This window comes from Carica papaya, chromosome 2 (assembly GCF_054855325.1).
Source record: "Carica papaya isolate Zhongbai chromosome 2, ASM5485532v1, whole genome shotgun sequence".
Lineage (NCBI taxonomy): Eukaryota > Viridiplantae > Streptophyta > Magnoliopsida > Brassicales > Caricaceae > Carica > Carica papaya.
In genome coordinates, this window is record NC_142310.1 from 11,368,903 (window position 1) to 11,393,321 (window position 24,419).

The 24,419-nt window shown below is 34.0% G+C and overlaps 1 protein-coding gene across 2 annotated transcripts; it reads left to right on the plus strand.

The window, feature by feature from the left end:
• Nucleotides 1-2,284: 2,284 nt before the first annotated feature.
• LOC110815547 (ARM repeat superfamily protein) lies at nucleotides 2,285-24,009 on the plus strand. Of its 2 annotated transcripts, XM_088213317.1 has the most exons (12): nucleotides 2,285-2,651; nucleotides 3,020-3,355; nucleotides 3,901-3,966; nucleotides 4,157-4,296; nucleotides 4,781-4,907; nucleotides 5,587-5,735; nucleotides 12,388-12,523; nucleotides 13,009-13,093; nucleotides 13,207-13,481; nucleotides 21,022-21,155; nucleotides 23,276-23,411; nucleotides 23,503-24,009. In XM_088213317.1, exons 1-11 carry the CDS (start codon nucleotides 2,541-2,543, stop codon nucleotides 23,406-23,408), a joined length of 1,692 nt encoding a protein of 563 aa, XP_088069443.1. In that variant the 5' UTR covers nucleotides 2,285-2,540; the 3' UTR covers nucleotides 23,409-23,411; nucleotides 23,503-24,009. The 2 variants fall into 2 exon arrangements, with proteins under 2 accessions (XP_088069443.1, XP_088069444.1); XM_088213318.1 differs by lacking the exon at nucleotides 23,276-23,411 and having other exon boundaries at nucleotides 2,295-2,651.
• The last annotated feature ends 410 nt before the right edge of the window (nucleotides 24,010-24,419 follow it).

Consider the following 24,419-nt stretch of genomic DNA (forward strand, 5'->3'; position numbering starts at 1 on the left):
TATTAAAGGAAGACTTTAGAAACTTTTAGTGATTTAAAAAGTTTTGTTGTAAAGTAGATGTAGATATATTGTAGTAATGTAATTTAAAGATTTTTGTGAACTTCATGACTGGTAACTCCGTATAAGCGATGTGACGTTGACTTATAAATTTTAGCATAACACTGTGCAATTAATCAGGTTCTATGCGTATGATAGCGCTTTCTTCTCGGAAGAGAAGATATGATGTTGCATGTTGGATAAAAATTCCAAAACTGAGAGTGAGGAAGCTTGGAACGTTACCAGAAATCAACACTGAATTCTGGTTAGGATATACTAACCAATCTCCGTAATTGTTTAATCAAAGAAAAGTATATTTTACGTACAAAAAGTTAATAGAAAATAAATTACTAAATAATTTTACCATAAACTGTAATAAGAAAAAATTACAGAAATCGAATGTTAAAAAAAAATAAATAAATAAAAAATAAAAATAAAAACCACAGAAAATATCATAAGGATTAAGTTGAATAAGATTTAGAAAATTAGAAAAAAATCTATAATTTAAAAAAGATTCAAATGAATAGAATTTTTTAAAAAATGAGATAAAATTGTAAATTTTGAAAAGGCCCAACACCTCAGCTGAGGGACAAGTAGAGAATCACGCAGAAATGCATTGGTTGAGCACAATCGTGCCATGTGTACATTGCGTGGCAGATCACACATTTGAGATGATATTTTAAATATTAAATGACTCTTATCGTGCCACAGAGAACTTGATTGACAGTAACACCATTTATGTGATCTAGGATATTGAAATATTCTAGTTAGAATTTATGCCTTTTAAGCCACCATTTATGTGATTACTCTTTGTCTATCTCCTATGAACTAATAACAATATTCACCTTATGAAATATGATGTTTTATTATTTTCGTATCTATATCTTATTATAGGATGTAAAATGCTAAAAAGTCTCATGTGTTTCTTGCTATATCTTATCCATTGTACTAAAGATAATATGTTAATTATTAATTGTTTTTATAAAATACAAACATTATTATATTATGTTTATAAAAAAAATAAAAAGAGCTTGATTTGAACAATTGTCCCTTATTTTTTTTACTTATTTTCAGTTTGATTCATGCTGCAGCTAAGTTGATTCATGACAATATGAAAGAGAGAAGTAGCATGACAATGTGAGGGAGGAAAGGAGATTTGAAGTGAATAGAGGTGTTTATTTTTTGGTTTGGACTGAAAAACTAGATCAAATTAAGTTTTTCAATTTAGATTAGATTGGACTATACTATGTTTGATCCAATCTTTGGTCCAAGAGGCTATTGATTAAAAAGATCAATCTCTGTTTGAATTAGTAAAAGCGAAAAATTTGAAAAATATAGTATATATAATAAATATACATACCCAAAAGTAACATAAAAAAACCCTAATGTGAAATGTGAAATGCAAGGTTTCTGCTCCTGCTTCTTGCCTTCCTCATCAAACGTGTCTAGCCACCATTGTCCTCTCATTCGCTTATGTACCCGTTGCTTCCAACCTTCCTCATCTGCTGCCTCTCCTCTTCGCTTTGTTGCTGTCTACTTCTTCTCTCCACTACATCTATATCTGTGTCTACTCTCTTTTCCTCTACTATGTTTTAAATTGTTGTCTACCATTCCTCTGCTCTGTCTCTGCCCCACCAATAGTGTTGATGTGTCATATACTCTAGTGCTCTGCTATGCATATGCTCTCTCTCTCTCTATTTCGTTTTCTAGAAAATATAGCTCTTCCCTCTCTTACTCTTATAATGTTTAATCATAATTGTCTATCTCTCCTATGCTTTTGTTTTCAATTATGTTTAATTATAAATCTTTGAAAGAAAAATTGTAAATTTATTTTTAATTATGATTAAAATAAAAAATATTTTAAATTATTTTATTTTGAACTAGACTGAATTAAAAAATACTGATCAACGTTAAACTGAACCAATAATAGAATACTCTATTCTAATTTTAAACCATTGAAGACTTTAGAAGCAGAACAAAAGAAGTGAGGCCACATTATAAGGGAGATCAAAGGGCCGCTAATTTGGCCGAAAGGAAAAGAAAAATGAACTTAAAATAATAAATCATACTAGAAAGAAACCTTAAATTTAATCGTTATATTTATATGTAACATTAGGATATATAAAATTTAAGATATAGTGTGTGTATATATATAAATAGTCCATTTTTTGCCTGTTAGATTACAAGATTTGAGAATTGATTTTTTTAATCTTTTAATAACTTGTTCTAGTGGATCAATTTTTTCTTTTAAATACTTTGGTTCGGACCAGTTTTTTCCAGATTGGTTTCCGCTTTACGCCCCAAACTTTGTACTTCGCCATTTTAAAAAACAAAACGTGGTCGCAGGCTCGCAGCTCGAACCCGGCAACTCTCACCTGTAAAGTCGGTCATTAAGCCTTCCGCCGGCTCCATTTCGCAAACAAACCGAAGCAAAGGAAAGCTTCAGAGCACTTTCAGCAGACAATAATATCAACAGTTTCGAATTCTTAACCAAATCAAAGCCTATGGCACCAGAAGGAGGAGAAGAACAACAACGAGAAGAAGAAGAAGAGGAAGGAGAAGTTGGAGAAGACCATGACGCACCTGCACATTACCCCTCTGCGCCACTCGATGAAGTAATAATCCAAATACTATAATTTATTGGTTTTTTTTTTTTTTAAACTCCCTTTCTTCAATTCAGTTTTCTTGTTACTTTCGTCTTAGTTACGATACCGTCTTTGGTGAATTATTATTTATGAAGCTAAGTTGTATCTTCTGGTGATTAAATTTGCTTAGTTTCCTTTTCTAGAGTTTATGTTCTTGTGAGTCAGAGCTCCATTTCTCTTAAGTGAAAATTTTGCACAGAAATAACCTTCAGATGATTCTGTATTTGAAGAAGATACAGAAGCCTAGTGCAAGTATTGTACATCTATGGAGGAATTATATTATACTTCTCCATGAAATGATCGATTGAATTTGCTTTACTGTTCTGTGTTTTTGGCAGTTATTTGACATTTCAACAACAGTCGACCCTAGTTACATAATTTCATTAATCCGTAAACTCCTTCCTATGGGAACTGGGACTCGTGACCATTGTGATGGTGTTGTTGATGGTGCTTCTCGTGTTCAAAGCTCAAGTAATGACCACATGGAGGCAAGTGGATATGACAATGAGAATGCTGCTGATACTGTTAAACAATCTGCTTGTCAAGAAGGAGAAATGGAAAATTCATGTGATAGAAACAGACAGCAAAAAATATCAGCAGAAGAAGAGGTCTGGGAGGAGTATGGCTGTGTTTTATGGGATCTTGCCACAAGTAGGACTCACGCTGAACTTATGGTACTCAAACTTTTACTCTTTGCACGTGTTTCCTCTTCTGTTGCTTGTTTTTTATTTGATTTCAGTTCCATGTCAAATTATACTGAATTTGGTAACAGATTTCGAAGAGGTACTAGGCATAAATTTAAGTAAATTCAAACTCCAAAGAAAGGTATAAAATCATATCTCAACTTTTAAAAGACTAATTAGTTTGTTAAACATAGGAACATTTCCTTAACCCATCTGGTATTGATATTTGTGCTTCTTGAAATATTATGTGCAGCATATTTATTTCCTGATGCTCCACATCTCATACGTTGCGATTGGTCTCTCTCTCTCTTTACTGCCATTTCTGTATAAGGGAAATCCGGAAACAAAATGATATGTGTTTGTGCAACTATTCACTAAAAATATCAATATCTGGGAGAGGGCAAGCGCAAAGGTTTTGTTGATGATGTTTTCCAAACAATAGTAGCATTACATTTTATCGATGTATGTGATTACCAGACTCCAAGTTCGTATCCGTTTCTGCTGGGATTCTAATTTACATTTTCTTGATAATGCAGGTTGAAAATCTAATCCTTGAGGTGCTTTTAGCGAACCTTATGGTTTCCCAGCCAGTGCGTGTTACGGTAATTCACATTTCGCTTTGATCCTGAAGTCTTCTTATGTCATAACAATTTCCTTGAGAGGATTATCATGTGATAAAGTGAAGTTTATGTTATGCCCAGTTTCAGTTATGTTCTATTGCTAGTAATTGTATTATTCTTTCGGGTACTTCTGGTATATGCCACTTTATTTGCTTTGCTACTGTTATCTCAGGAGATTTGCCTTGGAATCATTGGAAATCTGGTCTGCCATGAAGTTCCCATGAAAGTAATAGTTTCTAGAAGTGAACTGATTGAGATAATTATGGAGCAGTTGTTTCTAGATGACACCGAGTGCTTGATTGAAGCTTGCAGGTATTCTATCAATTGCAAAGTATGAGTTCCTATATAGTTTATTATTTTCAAAAAAAGTTCCTATGTAGTTTATGAAAATTCAGTATTGACCTTCTTGTCATGATATTTGGGTTTTAGCATCTGATTTATCTTACAGCTACAACGTTAACATCAGAATTTTCACTATCTTTAAATCTGTCTTCCGCTGCTTATTATTTGCTACATTTCAGGCATGAAATATATGCTTCAGCCTTTTCTTTTAGTAACTAACTTAAATCTGATCTGTTGTTAAAAGGTGTACATTTTCTTTTCCAATCTGTAGCCTCTTCATTTTCATCTCTTCTCAACAAAATTCACTTGGTTTTTGACATGTTTCATTGTAAATATGTCTATTTTCATGGTTGCAATTATTATTGTTTGCTAATGCTCAGTTATACATGACATCTGATGTGAAAGCATGTTATTTCTGAATTATGCTTTTCTAACAGATAGTATTTGGTCACAGAATCTTAGCCTCAGGTCTTCAAGGTACTGAATCTGTTACCTGGGCTGAGTCATTACGGTCTGAACATATCTTGCATCGCATATTGTGGATTGCGGACAATACCTTAAATCCCAAGCTTATAGAGAAGGTAACAAAGTACATCAGTGTTATGGTCTTTTGAAAAATTCTAGTTAATTATAATATTATTGAAGTTATACACGCAGATGATGACATGAACACATCTCATGCATGCAGTCAAGTTCACAGAGAAGGTGTTAATTTGAATTGTAGCCCTTGGTTTCATTCTCATTAAACCTGAAAATTTTCCATTCTATTTTCAGTCGTACCATAATCATACAATATGAATGAATTGCAAGAGAATATATCAATGACAATAAGGTATAACCACTGCTGGTTTGTTAGATATTGATGCATGGAGCTGCAAAACTATTGAACAATATTAATCTGTCAGATCAATGCTAGAATTTTGCCGGTAGAATAATGTCTGAATTTATAGAAGATTTCAATAAGCTAAATGAAAATCCGGTTGGCACCTCAAAGATACATTATTCCCCTTAGCTGCTTTCTTTCAAACTTCAATGGAAAAATGTTGAAACTGCTATAACTATATGCCATACATCAACGCATCTGGTCTTTTTTCTCTATGCAGATGTATCACTGCAGAGTGCCTTTTTCTAATTAAGAAAAAAGACACGACATATTGCATTTAAATATCTTATGTTTATTCTTAGATACGAGTTCTCTTTTTCTTTTTGTTTCTTTTCTCAGTTTACTTATTGGTTAAAGATGCTTTCTTTCTTGAACAGAGTGTTGGGTTATTATTAGCCATCATAGAAGGTCAACACGTATGGCCTCTTCTGCTTCCTTCTCTGATGAAGCTGGGTTTACCGAGTCTCTTGATTAATCTCTTGTCTCTAGAAATGGGCAAGTTAAAGAATGAAAGAATACCTGAAAGGTATGGCTTCATAATTTTAATAGCAGAATGTTTTCATTTAATTTTCCCTGACAACCATTCTCATGGAATTTCAATTGCTTAGTAAACAACATGATAGGTTTTTGAGTTTATCTGTTTTTTTGTGAAAAAAATATCTAAATTTTTATCATGTAGTTTTTAATTAGAGGTTAATCTTGTTAGGAGTTTACCTTTTAAATCTGCAATACTTGATATGATTGAAATTCAATCAAGATGCATGTCCAATTCAAGCATGTGGATTGTCTGGTAGTAGGGTAGAATGATATCAATCATAACCCAACTGTTAGTGTCAAGCAATTATTGGACTGCATGGCCTATTTTTCTTGAGCAACAAGTTCATGTTGTCTGGATATTGCTCTTTTTGTCACCCTATAAACTGAACAATAGATTTGGAAATTGAGATTCATTATTTTCCTTCCTCTTTGATATACAAGCTAATATCTTGAAAATGTTGCTGGGATTTTTGCTCACCAAATTCCTTTCTGTGTGATCATTCAAATTGGTAATGTCCGTGGAAAATGCAGTTCTGTTGCATTACTATTTATGAATGTAGATGTGAGATGGGTAGAGCTAGGAATTATATATATGGGTGCCCATGGTCTAGGATTAACTGGAATTTCTTTCCATAACTTGTGGAGTTAAATTGATTGGTTAGTTGAAACACTGAAATTTGATTCAAATTTGACTGTATTTTCTGTTTGGTTATTTTAGGTTGCATTTTTATAGGGTAGAGGCCCTTATTTTTGTCTGCTATACAGATATGTTTTTTTTGCTTAAATTATCAAATTCTAAAGTGGGTTACATAGTTGGTCTGTTACGATCCTAGTAAAAAAATTTCAGATAAACAGTCCTAATCTGATGCAAGTTACAGATGTTTGTCCTCATCTGATCTGTTTTTTTTTTTTTTTTCCGATTTTATTTAAGTTTTTAATTTTTCAGTTGATTTATTTACTTCTAGTTTTATTTCATTTTACATGATCAGCTTATATTAGTTTTTCTACTTTCTAAGAACAGTTTCTAGTTTCATGTTGACAGTTATTTCTGTTATATTATTAAGTGACCTTATGTTAGAAGTTGTGCAGAAGAATTTTAACCATAGTTCTTGAATATTTTTTTTTGAAAATAGTTCTTGAATATTTCTGTATTCTAAGTGATTGCTCGTTTTTGTTTTTGACGAGCCCAAGCTTATCTAGATAAAACAAGGCAGAAGGGAAAACGCTTCCATATTTATTATGCCGTTTCCTAAAATAAGTTCTCAGTTTGGGGTCCTATGACTAGATCCAGGGGTCGGGAACTTTCTACTTAGTATTAGACGAGGTGGTTATGGGGATTGCATTCTTTCCAATACCAATTTGAGTACTCCCTCAAGATTTACCAAGAAGATAAATCACTAGACCAGTGGGAAGGAGCGCAATATCTGATTGCCTTTGCAGGAAAATAGCAAGAATTAGCAGGACTTTGGAACTGTTGCACAAGATTTTATATATGGTATATATAGATACCAACTGAACAATGTAGATTTATCTAATAAAACTAAAATACATATAATGTACTTAAAATTTGAAAAAAATAATTTTATCAAATTAAAAAGTGAATTTTATCAAACATAAAGTAAATAAAATAAACTGAAAATAGCTTTGGTAGAATATAAATGAGAAAATGTAAAAAAAGAAAAGGAAAAGGAAAAAAGAAAACAGTGGAGGAGGCATGACCTTGCTCTTTACCCCGTGTAAATGGTAAAATAAAAAGTTAATTTTGTTAAACATAAACTAATTTGAAAAAGAAAAATCTTGGTGAAAATAGAAGAGAAAATGTGAAGAAGGAAAAAAAAAAAAAAAGCAATGGGTGAGATGTGGGCCTTACTCTTAATCCCATGTAATTCCCTTCTTTTTCAACAAAAATTTCTCTAACTCTACATGCAGGGTTTACTAGTAACTGACTATGAATTAAGAAAAAGTTAGTGACATGGCTTAAAAATGAGGATTATCTGTTTGCCACATGGTTTCTCTTTAATTAGATATGCGATTAAAAAAAATAGGGAAAAGCAACAAAATAACAGATGGAGAGCAACTATTCACGTCCTGCAAACAGTACTTTGACGTATACTTGACGTAGGACAAATTAGGGTTGATCTACCTACTAAGAAATTGAGGAAAAGCTTAGGTATCACACCTAGGATTCTTAGTCATTACACCTATGGATTGATTGATTCACACAATCAATTATGAGAAATTTTTCAAAATATATTATTTAATACTTGAGTGATCAATAACTGAAATTACAAAGTTATATATAATAACCTCTTATAAGTTTTCTAAATGGAATTATAATAAAAAATAGCAAATTAGTAGAATTAAGAATAGTAATCCTAATAAGAATAAAAAACTAATACTAATAATATAAGACATATTAATCCTAATATAAATAAAAAAATATTAATAAGAACAAAAACCTAAAGTTACTAAATTTATAATAATACTATTCAATAATATAAGCTCCTAAATAGTATAGTAGTTTTATATTTAATATAAATTACAATTTCTAAACTATTTAAGGAATCTAATGCTAACCCATTCTGCATTATTCTTTCTTACTTGGAGAAAACTCATCCACAAGTTTTGGAATGGGAAAAATAATGTAAAACTTTGACCTTCAAGCTTCCCCATGAAAGCTTGGCAACCTTTGTATTTGGTTGTTCTCACCAATACCTAAAATAATATAAATTCACAATTTTTTAGGAGTGTAAATTCTTGGTGGGAAGACGAAATCAATATATTGACTAATTGGTATGTCAAATTCTTTATTGCAATGAACTGTCATAGAGTTGATTCTTGGAGAAAGATATTGTGCAATAGGAAGATATAGTGATTCTTGCCCATCATTAGAGTTGATTCTTAAGAAAAATCTCGAGCAATAGGAAGACATAGTGGATACAGAACTCAAGATCAACTAGTGTGATCAAGAACCTTAACACATAATTTAGCACAAAAACTTAATTTTTAAACAAATTCGTCCTATTAAACCTACATTCGAGTTGCGAATGCAAACTAAGATATTTGGGAACAAAAAATAGAATTGAAAAGATACTACGTGTTTATATTGATAAGTAGATTCAATTCCTAACTCAACGAGATAGTTGAAGAATCTCCCAAAGAGCACTCACAATAACAAAATTTAAAACAATAATAGTATGAATTTTATTGATTTGAAAAGTGATGATTCACAACCTAATGGTGAGGCCTTTATATAGACATTAACTTTTCCAGTTATACTTGAATTCCAAAAACAAAATCGTATAATAATTCTAATTATAACCTTATCTAGGAAACTTATTAAAATATTAATTAAAGGAACATATACTCAATTAAATTGAAAGTCTGCTCTCTTGGAAGAATTCCTTATTGTGGCCGAAATCTCTCTCTCTCTTGTAGTAGGATTAGGCTTTCCCATATTTTTAATTTATTGTTGAAGTGTTCGTGTTGAAGATGCTCCAAAAGGCTTCCATAACTAAATGGAACTCAAACTCCCTTTCTTAGTAGGATTCCAAAGAGGAATCGGTTTAGGCTTGGGATTTCTTCTCTCTTGATATTTCCTTTGCCTTCTAGGAATCGCCTTCAATAAACTATAATTTACGAAGAACAAAATTTGAAGTAGGAATCCTCAAAAGTATCTCTTGATTTTCCTCCTCTCTTTGCTGCAAATCCTACCTCAAGTAGGACTTAAATTCCAATGCCAACAAGGTCTCTTCTTCCTCCAAGCTTGTGGGTTGAAGCCAATTTCTCAAGGGAGAAGGTTTCCCTTGCGGGAAGGACTGCTTCCCTCTCTCAATTCTCAGCCAACTCCTCTAAAAGTGAGGACACTTGGCTGACCTCCTTGAAGGCTAAATTAGCCATGGACCCTAATTTGCATTCTTCCGCATTAATCCAATCTTGCATAAATAATTGGAAGACTTGTTGAAGTCTTTTGGACCTTGATCTTGTGATTGGTCCATTGGGCATCATAATTCTCTTCCCAAGTTGTCCAAGTCCATCGTCTTGAGTGCCCATGTGTGGGATTTGCCGTTGGGCCTCTTGAGGGCTTGAATTTGGGTCAGAATCTAACTCTCTTTCCTTCTTTATGCTGCGGGATTCCTTGTAGGATTGTGAATCCTTCATCCAGAGGGAAAAATCCTCCATCTTGTGGGTTTGAATGTGTTCGCAGGATTCCTTGACCCCACGAGTTGCTTGCCCCATGCCCCAGAATTTTCCGCAGTTACATTGGCTCACATCATAGTGATTCTTCTTGCTATTCCACTTTGGAGTTTGAAGATATGACTGTTAGGAAATCCTTAGTCTACTACAGAAAGAAGGGTAAAAAAGGAAATAGGAACTTCTTGCTATTTCAATTATAGACCATTCCTGCAGCAAGGCTTGCTCAAAAACTTGATTGAGTTTGCGAGACTTGAGTATTCTTATCATTGGTTGTAGTTCCGGTTTGAGATCACTGATAAAACTGGATATAAAGAACCTCTTCGAGAGAATGAGCTCATTTGCATTTATAAGAACACGTAAGTAGGAAAACTGTTCTTGATAGTTTAAACAATATCTATTTGTGTAATTTGTTGAATTCTTCTATAAAGTCTTTTCGGGATGGTCCCCCAAATTTTCAGGAAACTCTTCCACAAAATACTCCCATTCGATAGCGTCAGTTTTTGCTAACCATTTGTTAGGAAACACTTAGTCTACTACAGGAAGAAGGGTAAAAAAGGAAAAACTTGCACAGAAGGGAAAAATTATCACTCTAGAGGGTTGAGTTAGGGTTTGACCAAATCAGTCCCTAAACAGAAGAGACAATCGTGAGATCGCCGCTGCACCAAATCTGGACGGAGTCTCGCCCCAATCGGCACTATACCAAATCTGGGCGATTCTCACCCCGATCACCGATAAGCCCTATCACCCACCACCTATAAATAGATTGTCTCCTATGCATTGATCATCCAGAAAAATCATAATAAAATCGATTCTAAGTCTTCTTTCTCTTCCTCTCCTTCTTCTTTCTTTGCAGATCAGAAACGATGGCTAGGGTTTTTGACATGCACCTTAACAAAAGAGATGTACTTGTTCATTAGGAGCTAAATCATCATCCTCATAACCGTTATCTCTTTCTTGCACCTCGCCATTTTCTTTTATCCTAACATGCAAGTTATTCTTTGTTGGATATTTGTAACTCATCTGCCCACTTTGTCCACATCTAAAGCACACAACTTCCTTACTTTTAGGAGTTTTGGAATTTGATGTTGATCCATTCTTCGACTTACCTTTTGATTCAAATGTATCTTTAGGAGTGGATTTTACATTGTTTCTTGGGATTGGATATTTCAAATATTCTTTCACATCAAGGATTGCTTGTAAGTTCGTGCTATAGTTGTAGGAAGTTGTCGAATTAATTCTCTTTTGATATCAACTCTTATTCCTGCCCTAAATTGAGGTGCTGCTTAACTATCATCTTCGACTAGTTGGCTTCTAATATTTTGTTCTTCATATTTTTACATGTACTTAGTTACTGACATGGTGCCTTGAACTAAAGTGTAGACTTGGTCACAAAGTTTCTCAAAGTAGTTAGGTGGTAGATACTTTTGACAAAGAATATTTTAGTCTCATCCCATGTTTCAATTGTTGGTTGTCTCATTGTTATATTTTCATCAATAGTATACTATCATATTTTTGCAAGTCTAATCAACTTCATCTTAGCAAATCGAACTTTTCATCCATCTAACATGTTATACCAATTGAAGTACTCTTCTATTGGATTAAGCCGATCGAGAAAGAAGTTGGGATCTCTTCTTTTATCAAAATCAGGAGCTTCAACCTTTATTCTCTTGGTAACTATGTGCTAGGTGACGATTTTAAGAAGCTTTTCTGGATAGAGTTTTTGGAGGAACCATTATATATCTAAAGGTTTGTGCCAGTTTTAGCTTTTGAACTTGAGGACGAACAAAAGAGAAGAGTTGATTACTCTTGTGGATTCTAATCAGCTAATTATAGATAAATTGTCATAACTGATACAAGTTACATATAGGTCTTCCTAACCCAATCTGTTTGCTTTTTTCAGTTTTACTCAGATTTTAAGTGTTCAGTTGACCTTTTTTGTTGCTCAGTTTTATTTCAGGTTTTAAATGTTCAGCTGTGTCAGTTTTTATTTCTTTTGTTTTCCAGGAGCAAATCCTAGTTTTATTTCGACAGTTGTTTTTTTCCTGTTGTTCTGTAAACTTAAAAGTTGTGCTGAAAAATTTCAAACAAAGATCTTTAATACTTTCTTACTTCAGTAGATCGAGGGATTCTCTTTTAATGGGCCCGAGCTTATTTAGACAAAATAGGGCAGAAAGGGAGATGCTCGCAGAAGCATTCTGCCATTTCCTATTTTGATTTCTCAGTTCAAGGTCCCACAAGCAGATCCAGGAGTCAAATTTACCAGAATCTTACTTAAGAAACTATGTTAGTACTTAGACAAAATTTTGTTGTGTTTTCATCCTTTCTTTACTTTCTGAGATTAGTAGCAAATGTGACCGACTTAAAAAAAACAAAAATAATCCTTTTATTCTTCTACAAAGAAGTACTTCAAAGTTTCTTATTTCACATTCTATTGACAAACTCAGGTACTCCGTTCTTGATGCTATTCTTCATGCTGTTGAAGCTCTTTCTGTTATAGATGATCATTCACAAGAACTCTGCTCAAATAAAGAGCTCTTCCAACTAGTTTGTGAACTGGTCAAATACCCAGATAAATTTGAGGTAAACTACAATCTGTAGCGAGTCTCAAACCCTCTACATATTCCATTCTTTTGTTTCCTTTCTGATTGTGTATAAATGTGTGTTCTCGAGAAGATATCTACTAGTGTTGTTTGATAACTTAACTTTCAACATAAATTCAAATATAACATACATATGTATGAAGAAGAAACAGATACATCAACACAAACATGAGCATGCATACATCATACATACATATGATACATGTGTGCATGTATATGCATGTTCCCTCTCTTTGATGGCTTTGCGTAAGTTAATCTGTTGTTTCTGCTAGTTGTCAAGTGCATGCATAATATTTTCTCTTTGGGGCTACTGTTATATACATCCAAATATAGTATTCTTTCCAGTAGGATAACAAAAGAATCCTTTCCATCTGCTGGCATGATTTTTCTTCCTTGCCAACAAAGAACAAACAAAAAGGATACTAATCGACTGACATGATTTCTTCAAAAAATCTTTCTCCATAGATTGCCACGCCTTGTGTCACTGCTACTATTTTGATTGCAAATATTCTGTCCGATGTAGCTGATTTGGCATCAGAGATATCACAAGGTAAGTTCTTTGTCCTATTTGCATAATTTCTTATTGTATTTCCAGCTAAACACATCATTCAATTCTTTATTGAGTATATATCATAACGAGATGCAACATTTTGGTGCATACAGATTATCAATTCTTGCAGGGTCTTTTTGATATTTTACCGTTTGTTTCAAGTGACTTGGAGGCACGAAGTGCTCTCTGGAGCATTGTTGCAAGGTTACTGATTCGAGTTCAGGAAGATCATATAAGCCTGACAAGTCTGCATCAGTATGTGCTGATTTTAGCAAACAAATCTGATTTAATAGAAGATGATCTTCTTAATGGTCAATTTGGTGAGTCCACTGCTGAGAACGATTGCTTAAACACTTCTGAGACAATGTCAAATGCTAGAAAGGCAGCAGTATCCTTTTGAATGATTTGATTGAATTTGTGGAATATCAATGTGATAAATTATTTCTACTGTTGAAAGTAGAATATATTTTTTTTTGCCCCTAAGGGGCTGTAACCTTTGAACCTCTTGGTAATAGGGGAGAGACATAACCAACTTGTAATTTTGAGAATGAAAAAATTCTCTTCTACTTTTCTTATTTCTTTCACCATGAGATGCTTATTTATAGGAAAGGAATGCAACCAATTCCTAACAACTTTATGGGGGAAAGGAATAACAATATATGGTTATCGGACACACCTTAACCATTTGATGATTCCTCCCACTAGGCAAACATAAATTAAACCAAATTTCCTTCTATGATTTTCTACACTCTCTCTCAATCTAGTTTACATATATGTTAAGTAAATGTAGATTGAATACAATGTCATCAAAGGTCCCGTTTGGTAGAGCTTTTGTTAGGATGTTTGCAATTTGTTGAGTGGTTGGAATATGCATAAGAGTTATAGTTCCATCTTCTATTTTTTTCTTGATGAAGTGTCGATCAATTTCTACATAATTGGTTCGGTCATGATGTACTGGATTCTTGGGCATGCTAATGATTGATTGGTTGTCACACCATACTTTCATAGGAGTGTTAACAAAAGCTTTCAGTTCTAATAATATCCTCTTCAACCACACTCCTTCACATATTCCATGAGTGAGTGCCCGAAATTCGGATTCTGCGCTGCTACGAGATACTGCTAACTGTTTCTTGCTACGCCAAGTGACCAAGTTTCCCCAGACATATGTACAGTATCCTGATATAGACCTTCTGTCTGTTATTGATCTTGCCCAATCAACATCAGTGAAGATTGTAACATCCCTATTCATTGCCTTTTTTAAGAACAATCCTTGATCCGGAGTCATCTTAAGGTATCTCAGAATCCGATATGCAGCCTTCATGTGTTCCTCAGTTGGTTGATTCATGAATTGACTTACTATACTAACTGCAAAGCTGATGTTAGGTCTTGTATGTGCCAAATAGATGAGTTTGCCTATAAATCTTTGATACTTCTCTTTATCAACTGTCTTATTACTGACATTGGATCCTAGTTTCACGTTTAGATCCATAGGTGTGTCTGCAGGTTTACTTCCGAGCATCCTTATCTTCTTCAGAAGGTTTAGAACATATTTCCATTGTGATACTGAAATTCCCCTTTTTGACTGAGCTACCTCTATGCTAAGAAAGTACTTGAGCATTTCAAGATCTTTAATTTCAAATTCTTTAGTCAAAAACTCTTTAAACTTCTGAATTTCCTCAATATGGTCCTTTGTCAGAATGATGTCATCTACCTAGACAATCAAAATAGTTTTTTTACATGAGATACAGTGTTTGAGAAACAGTGTGTGATCTGACTGACATTGCTCATACCCTTCTCGTTTCACTGCATTTAGGAATCTGTCAAACTATGCCTTGAGGATTGTTTAAGACCATAAAGTGACTTTTTGAGTTTGTACACTTTATGAGGATTGTTTGTTAGTTCAAATCCTGGTGGGACATTCATGTATACTTCTTCTTTTAGATCACCGTTAAGAAAAATATTCTTCACATCTAGTTGACAAAGTGGCTAATCAAGATTTGAGACAAGTGAAAATAGTACCTGGATTGTATTGTGTTTGGCTACTGGAGCAAATGTCTCTTGATAATCTATCCCATAGGACTGAGTAAAGTCTTTGGCTACCAGGCGAGTTTTATACTGATTCACACTTCTATCCGAATTGTATTTAGTTGTAAAGACCCACTTGCATCCCACCTGATGCTTCCTTGGAGGCAGATCTGTTAACTCCCATGTTTCATTCTTCTCAAGTGCTCTAATTTTCTCATGGATGGCTGTTCTCCATTCTGATACTTGGAGGGATTTATGGATTATTTTCGGCTCTGGGGAACTACTATCTAACTTGTTAACAAATGCATGATGTTTCGAAGACAACTTGCCAAATGAGATAAAGTCCTGTATAGAATGTTTGGTGCATGTCCGAGTTCCTTTTCTTAAAGTAATAGGCAGTTCAGTGTCAGTATTAGTAGCAGGGACAGAGATCTCATTACCTGTTAATTTCTGGACATCTGGAGCAGGAATTGATTCATGGCAAGGCTTGGTCGATTTAGGCACTTTCCCTTCTTGAACCTTGTTCCTTCTAGTGTAGACACGTAACTCATTAATTGCAGCCAATGTGTTTTCAGTTATTGCCAATGGCTTAGGTTCTTTGTGTGTGGTTTCAGGTAAAGTATTAGGTTCAAACTCTAGAGAAGGTGCATTTGGTGAAATCTGTGGATAAAGAGAGGGTATACTCACATCACACAATTGATATTTTTGAGTAAAGTTCTTCCCCTGAATATCAGTTGTGGGGTAAAAAAGTTGGTTTTCAAAAAATGTGATATCCATTGTATTATAGAATCGACGGGTGTCCAGAAAGAGATATTTGTATCATTTTTTATTAGAAGAGTACCCAACAAAAATACATTTGAGAGCTTTTGGGTCAAGTTTCCCCCTAAGGTGTGCATGAATATGAATATATGCTAAGCAACCAAAAATTTTAAGTGGGAGAGTGTTTAAGATATGAGATTCAGGAAAAGTTTATGGGAGGAGGTTATAGGGTGACTGAAAATGAAGGATACGGGAGGGCATTCGGTTTATTAAGTATGTGGCAGTGAGTATTGCCTCTCTCCAAAGGTATTTTGGGACATGAGTGGTAAACATGATTGATCGAGCAACCTCAAGAATATGCTTGTTTTTTCTTTCAGTTATGTCGTTTTGTTGTGGGGTATACACACAAGAGTTTTGATAGATAATGTCATGTTCAGTAAAGTATTTTTTGAGGGTGGTTTTGAAGTACTCATATGCGTTATCAGACTTCAACACTTGTATGGTGGCATGAAATTGAGTTTGAATCATAGTATTGAATTTTTGAAATATTGTTCCAACTTCAGATTTTTTTTTCATGAAGAATACCTAGGTAATTCTCGTATGATCATCAATAAAGGATACAAACCACTTAGTTCCGGTGATGTTAGTGATCCTGTAAGGTCCCCATACATCGCTATGAATTAATGTAAATGGTTTTGAGAGTTTGTATAATAGACTAGGAAATGAGTTTCGAATATATTTAGAGAATTGATATACTTCACACTGAAATGAAAAAAGATTTTTATTATTAAATAACAAAGGAAACAATTTTTTTAGGTATAAAAAATTTAGGTGTCTTAATCGATAATGCCACAATATGATATCATAGTCATTTTTTGAATGACTTACAGAAACAGAGTTTGCACATACTACATTGTGAGTTTGTCTCCTAGAGGTGTCGGCTTGAAGAAGGTATAACCTTTTATTCATCCTAACATTGCCAATCGTTCTCTCCGAATCCAAGTTCTGAAATTCACATATATTAGAGACAAATTTAGCAGTACAATTTAGATCTCCAGAAAGTTTGCTCACAGATAACAAATTACAGTCCAAATTTGGGACATATAGAACGGAATAAAGAGTCAAATATGGTGACAAAACAACATAACCCATTCTTGCCATTTTAGAGATGGACTCGTCAGCAATTCTGATTGTGAACCCTTCCTTACACGAGCTGTACTGCTGGAGCAGTGAAGCATCACCCGTCATGTGATCGGATGCCCCGGAGTTCACAATTCAAACTTACCTTTTGGCAGAGCAAGCTGATAAACCAAGGAAAATTTTACGTTTATGTGCTACCGAAGCACTGATGAGATGATTCTTCTGAGAAAGCATTTTTTGGAGAGCATCCATCTGTTCTGGACTAAATGGGCAGCTTTCCGCAGCGGTCAGTAGAGTGTCTTCAGAGGTTGCATGATTCCCTTGGTAGTCGTTGGGGTTTTCAGACTTGGAGGTCTTTCTGTCACCAGATCTTCCATGAAGTTTCCAGCATTTTTCGCGTGTGTGACCGGGTTTCCTGTAGTGGTCACACCACGGTCGTCCCATCTTCCCACGAGAATCTAGTGTTCTGGTTGTAAGCGCAGAAGCATTTTCGATTAGGTGAATTGATTGTGCGTCTCCCATTATCACTTTTTTTTAGCTTTCTTCCCGCCGAATCTCGAAGAACACCTTGTGGATGTTTGGCAGCGGTTTGATTCCCAATACCTGTCCTCGCACTTCATCCAGTTTTTGTTTAATTCCATTAGGAACTTAAAAATTAACTTATGCTCAATAATCGATTTGAAGAGTTTGACATCTTTGGGACAATTCCAACGATGTTCTTCAAACGCATCAAGTGGCTGCCAGCTGCGAGTTAGAGTATTGTAATACTGGGTTACGTTTAACTCACCTTGTCGTCGTGGAGGTTAGACTCAATTTTGAAGATGGCAGAAGTATTCTCCTTACTGGAGTAGAATTTTCGAGACGCTTCCCAGATTTCATGCGCGGTCTCATAAAGGAGAAAATTCTCTCCAATTTCATGTGTCATCGAGTTTACTAACCATGATATAATCATCCTGTTTTCGATTTTCCATGTTCAAGCATTCGGATCGTTGGCAGGTGGTGGTACGATTTCGCCGGTGAGGTATTCATCTTTGCCTTTGCCCCGGATGAATAGCAGCATCGATGATGACCACTGGAGATAGTTGTTGCCGTTTAGTTTGTGCCCGGTAATGAATGACGAAGACTGTTCAACCAAACTATGGTTGACGGGTGCAGGAAGATAGGAACCCGAGGAAACTTCGGGTGGAGAAGACGGTAGCTCACCCGTGGCCATCTGTGACTTCGACTCAGTCGGGATGAAGCTCCTGGATCAAAATTGCTCTGATACCATGTAGTTTTGAGAATGGAAAAATTCTCTTCTACTTTTCTTATTTCCTTCACCCTGAGTTGCTTATTTATAGGAAATGAACGCAACCAATTCCTAACGACTTTATGGGGGAAAGGAATAACAATATATGGTTACCGGACACACCTTGACCGTTTGATGATTCCTCCCACTAGGCAAACAGAAATTAAACCAAATTCCCTTCTATGATTTTCTACACAACTCGTATAAGGTAAGTTGGTAAATGGAATGTTATATTTATTATTGAGTAACTTGCCCCTATGTATACAACTCTGGGAGAAAAATAAAAAGGAAAACCTAATTCTATCCAAACACTTATTGCATAGATCTACCGATAATACCATTCTTACAAAATAATTATATGTATATATGTACATGTTTCAATACTCTCTCTTAAGTTGGTGAATAGACATTATTCATTCCCTACTTGGTAGTGATTCTTTGAAATGTTGGATTGTTCAAATCTTTGATAAGCATATCTGCGAAACGAGAGTAGAATGCAAATAGGGTGTGTAGATCAAACCATTGTTTAGTTTTTTTTTTTTTGGATAAAATATCTATCAACTTCAATGTACTTGGTCTTATCATGTTATAATGGATTGTGGACAATACTGATAGCAGCTTTGTTGTTACAATAGAGTTTCATCATATCATCCCACTTAATTTTCAAATATTTTAAGATAATCTTTAACCATATAAGCTCCCATATCCCTTTGCCATTTTTTTGAATTCTGATCTTGTATTTGCTTGCTTCTCCATATAACAAAATTTTCTCTAAGAAAGATATAGTAGCATGTATTAGATCTTCTACCCACTGTTGTCCTAACATACTTAGCATATAGGCTTCCAAGACTAATATGGTATTTCTTTTGAACTATATAACTCTTTTGGAGGATCTTTTTAGATAAGTTAACATTCAAAGCTACATGCAAGTGTAACCCTCAGTAAGCTGCATGCAGGTGTTATTCTTTGGGTCGTCTATGAATTAACTTATTATACTCATTGTATATGCAATGTGTAGCCTTGTATGTAACAGATAAATAAGTGTTGAATTTTGGAGAGAAAAAAATAAATTTTATTTTCTCACCCTTTATATTGTTATATTTAGAGTATTTATAGAATTTTTAACCTATTAATAAGAAAATTCTTATTCTAATAGGATTCTACTTATATGAGATTATTTTTCTCATAGAATTTTAATTACATCATAATAAATTAATTAAATAATAAATTAAAATAATTAAATAATAAAATAACTTAGTCAACATCTCCCCTAAAGTTGGTGCAATGATATCACTCATGCCCAACTTGCAGATCAAATTCTGAAGATTTATCCTGCCTTCTACCTGAGGCATACATGCGCCGAGTAGCCCAAAAAAGAACTAGAAAAGACTGGTTAGAGGGGCTCGTGCACAGAGAAAGTGGATTTGTGTCGGATCACGAAACTAGAGGCGGATGCATATAGAAGAATCGAAAAAAGGACTAGAAAAGACTGGTCGAAGCGGCTCGCGCGCGAAAAAAGCCTGGTCGCAAAGTCAGAGGCATCCACGCGCGGAGGAGCCGAAAAAGGACTATAAAAGGCTGGTCGGAGCAGTTTGCGCACAAAAGAAGTAGATTTGTCTGGCAAGGCAACGACTTAGCTTGGCTTGTCTCGGCTCAACTTGGCTCAGGAGCGGATGGCTCAGCTTTGTTTAGGGCAGCGGCTCAGCTTGGCTCGAGCTCGGCTTGGATCGGCTTAGGCTCGGGTCATATCAATTCGGCTCAGACAGACTAGACCGTGAATTTTTAGTGGAATCTTTTTCGATACATTTGTCTTGAGATTTTCATGTAAGAAGACATTCTTGATACCAAACGTTAAAGTTATCAGTCATAATTAGCTGCTAGTGACAGTACTGCTCGAACTATGTTTATCTTAGCAACAGGTGCAAAAGTCTATTCATCATCTATTTGATAGGTTTGTGTATGTCCCTTGGTTAGTAATCTGGCTTTTATATCTTTCGATGGTATCATCAGCTCTGTACTTTACAATAAACACCCACTTGTATCCCACTGATTTCTTTCCTTCAGGTAAATCTACCACCTCTTATATTTTATCTTTTTCTAATGCCTGCATTTTCATATTTATAGATTTTTTTTAAAATTTTCATAAGATAATATCTCGAATAATATAATAGGAATAGACAATTTTTGTGAGATAGTGAATACTTTTCAAAGGATAAGAACTTCGGAAATAGATATAATGGGTGTTTAGTACATCCCATAATTCTTTTCCTAATTGTGATGGATATAGTGGATGTAGTAGATATTATAGGCAGTGACTGGATGTAAGATGACAGTAAAGGTCGGTTTTGGCAGGAGTTTATTCTGGCAATAAAGACCCGGTTTAGGGTTTGGAAACAAGGAGGAATTTTCCCCTCATATAGCTTTGATATCATGTGGGAAATAGAATGCTATTTTTATTATTGAATAATTTGCCCCCTGTGTATACAACTTTAGGAGAAAAACAAAAAAGAAAACATTAGTCCTACTCAAACACTTAATTAACATAGGCATATTTACCAATATACCATTTTTAAAAAATAATTATATATATATATATACATACACATATATGCTTTCTGACACCTGCGAGTACTATATAGCCACCAATTATTTTTGTCTTTCTACTTCTTCACATACTGTTTTTGGGGTTATTTTGTTGTCCTTGACTTGTTAACAGCTTCGAAGGATAATCTGTATCTTAAATAAGTGGAGTGATCCTAAGGATCATCTAGATGGCAATCAGACGTGTGAATGGCAAGCAAGCAAAGTGAATATTGATAGGCTGTTGGAATGCTGTCGCAAATATACTGAGTAAGCTCCTCTCTCTCTGCCATTGCCCTTAGTTCCTTGTAGCAATGCTTAACTAGTTACGAAATGCTTACTTTTGAACACCATTCAATCTACTGGGCATATAGAAACTAACAGATCTTTTACCTATAAAATGAAAATGTTTAGCATGGAGATTCCATGGTATCGCCATGCAAGTGGCATCTCTATGAAAATACTTGAGTGAAGGGCGAGGAGGAGAAAGGTTTATCGTGGTGAATACTAAATTTTGGAGAACCACTATTTATTTTGTCCCGCTTTTTATTTTCCTGGTAATCTTTGGCCAAAGAGAATGTTTTTCAAGAGTGTACTTATATAAACTACTTTCTAGCTCATAATACACAGATTATATAATTAGCCTGAAATGTTTTTTTTTTTTAAATATAGACAGTGAAGTAAATTACTGTAGGTACCAAAAGGGTAACACCCATGTACAGAAGAATTTACATGTCTATTAAATTATCCACAAGATTTGATAAATCTTCTATAAAACAAAATTGATGATTTTGTAATAAAAAACCAAAGGTTTAGAACTATCTATTCTTAAATATATTCAAAACCATTAACATCATCAATTCCATCAAAAGCTCTCCTATTTCTCTCCTACATCACTCTCAAAATATGATAAGAGGAATGATCTCCATCTGCTTCCTACGGCTGCATATGCCTTTCTATGCCCAAATTTCTTCTCTCACCTAACCTGCCATAACCCAACTGATCCCAAGTAAATACATAACTTGTGTATAACAGGGCACTAGAGCAAAACGTGATTACTAAGTCTCTTCAGCCCTTTTACAAAAATAGCACTCATTAACCAGAATCTTGCCCCTTTTTCTCAACTTGACAAAATTTAGGCAACATTTTCCTGCACGCCTCCCAGGCCAAAAAACAAAACACGAGTGGCTGATCTTGGCTTCCGCATTTGCCGGTAAGGGAATATACTTCCACATTCATCATACTTAAACAGATTCTTGTAGAAAGATTTTACTGTGAACAAATCATTCGCTGCGAACTTCCACTAAGGGATGTTAGCATATTCATTAAAAGTAATAAGAGACAGGATATGTAACAGTTCCTCGAATTCACCAATCTCCCAATCATTTAGGTTTCTCAACACAAGTACTTGCCATTCCTTTATCCCTCCACTATCTTCCACAGTGGATTCACAAATCTTGATATTCTTCCTCTGAGCAATAGCATAGATTTGTGGAAACCTAGTCCTTAGAGTACCACTCTCCAACCAGGAGTTTTATCACAATTTAATCTCCACTGCCAACTTTCTAACTGATGTTCTCCTAAAAGTTCTCCTAATAATTAATAATTAGTAATTAAATCTCTCTAATATTAGATAAAAAACTAATAATTTCATATAATTTTTTAAGTAATCTTAACAAAAATTTGAGTGATCCGAATGTAACTTAAAATCTAATTTAAAAAACTCATATATTGGCAGTTTCTAATATATATAAAATTTAACATTTATTTGAGATAAGAAATGTTTCAATTAGGTTTTAATAATAATTTATTTGATAAAAATGATGAGATATTAGTCATATAATGATCTATATTGAGGGTATAGTTGATTCAAAATAAAAAAAGTAGAATTATGAAGAGGTTATAATCACAATTTTATAAAAAATGTGATTAAACGAATCAAACTCAGTTATACGAGTGTTCGATGTAATAATAACCGGTACATTATACCATTATTCCAAACCTATTTAACCAATGAAATAAGTTGTTAGTACGTTATGTTGTTCATTTTAGTTTTAGAAAAGTATACTTATTATCATTTGATTTGTAAATTAAGATTTTTTTTAAAAGTCACATTACTTATTTGAATTAATTGATTTCAGATTTTTATTGTTATATATATTTAAGACTTATAGATTTATTTAAAGAAATGAGGATTCAACAGAGATCTTTTTAGTAATATATAAAATATAGATGCAGATTTAAATTCTATTCAAAAAATAAGACTGACACTTTTTCAGTAATAGTAACTTTAATGATATACAATATACATGTTTATATATATTATTAATTGAGTCACTGGTTGATAATGGCAAGTCACAATGATGATTTGACGAGGCCATTCTTTCCAGGCAAACATCCCATGCAACCACCAAGAGAAAAGAGGAGTTGGTTGTTTGGTGTTCGGAGAGTCACAGGAGCCATGGTCATATATTAGGATTTCTACGTTGTACTTTGAACTTCACTTGTTGCTGCTACACTTAAACTGTATTAAAGGGCTTGTTTCTTGTGCTAGATTTCGTTACGTGAATAAATCTTTTCATCTCCGTTAATATTTATTTATTTCTTATTCTTTTAGGAACTAATGCCTTTTTCTTTCTGCCGGAGCTGAAATGCTGAATTCTCTAACATGAGTTCATCTTCCTCAAAATCTGTTCAACTACGTCTGTCATTGTCTGACCCTACTTGCTAAATACCAAAAGCAAAGCAAAGTAGTACTACAAAATTTTGCTACCAGAAACATGGCAGGTCATCAGCTGCACTTTGCTTCTGACTGCACTCTCTGGAACCAATAGAAGCAGCAATCAGCTGTTCGGATGAACATGGCAAGGTATCCGATCTGCAGTGTGCAGGTAAGAGTTCACATCAGCGATTTTGATTACCTTTGGTGGAACTCGGGTAAGGAAAGGTTGTGAGCTTGGATTGCTATAAGTTTCAGTGATAATGTCTTCTGTATGATGTCAAATATGTTATATTTATATTCCTCAAGTGAATTTGATATTCATGTAATTCATATATGATTAACATCTTTTGGATAATCAATGTTAATATAATTTGAGGAGGTATAAATAATTTGATTTAACTATGTCTTGGAAATATTTTTAGTCATACAATTAATGTGACATAAATATCATCTTATTAGATAGACTTTTATTTAATGTCATACTAAAGGTGTTGGATCTCATTTTTTCCTAATATAATGAATGTCTTAACACATAATTATCTGTCTTATATAAATAAATTTATTGCATTTATATTACTATCAAACTTTTTAATAAAAATTTTATTACGTGCCAAGTAAAAGTTTGTTTAGTGTTATGATTTTTATTTTATGTCAAGAGTTTAATCATGACAACTGTGCCAAATAAAATTGCTCATAGAAGTTTTTGTTGCATATCAAGTAATATTATAAGAATTTATTAATAGTGAGTTTTGATTTTATTATCCCGCAAGCCTCAGTTTTTGTAGGGATATTTTTATGAGACTAAATTTTAT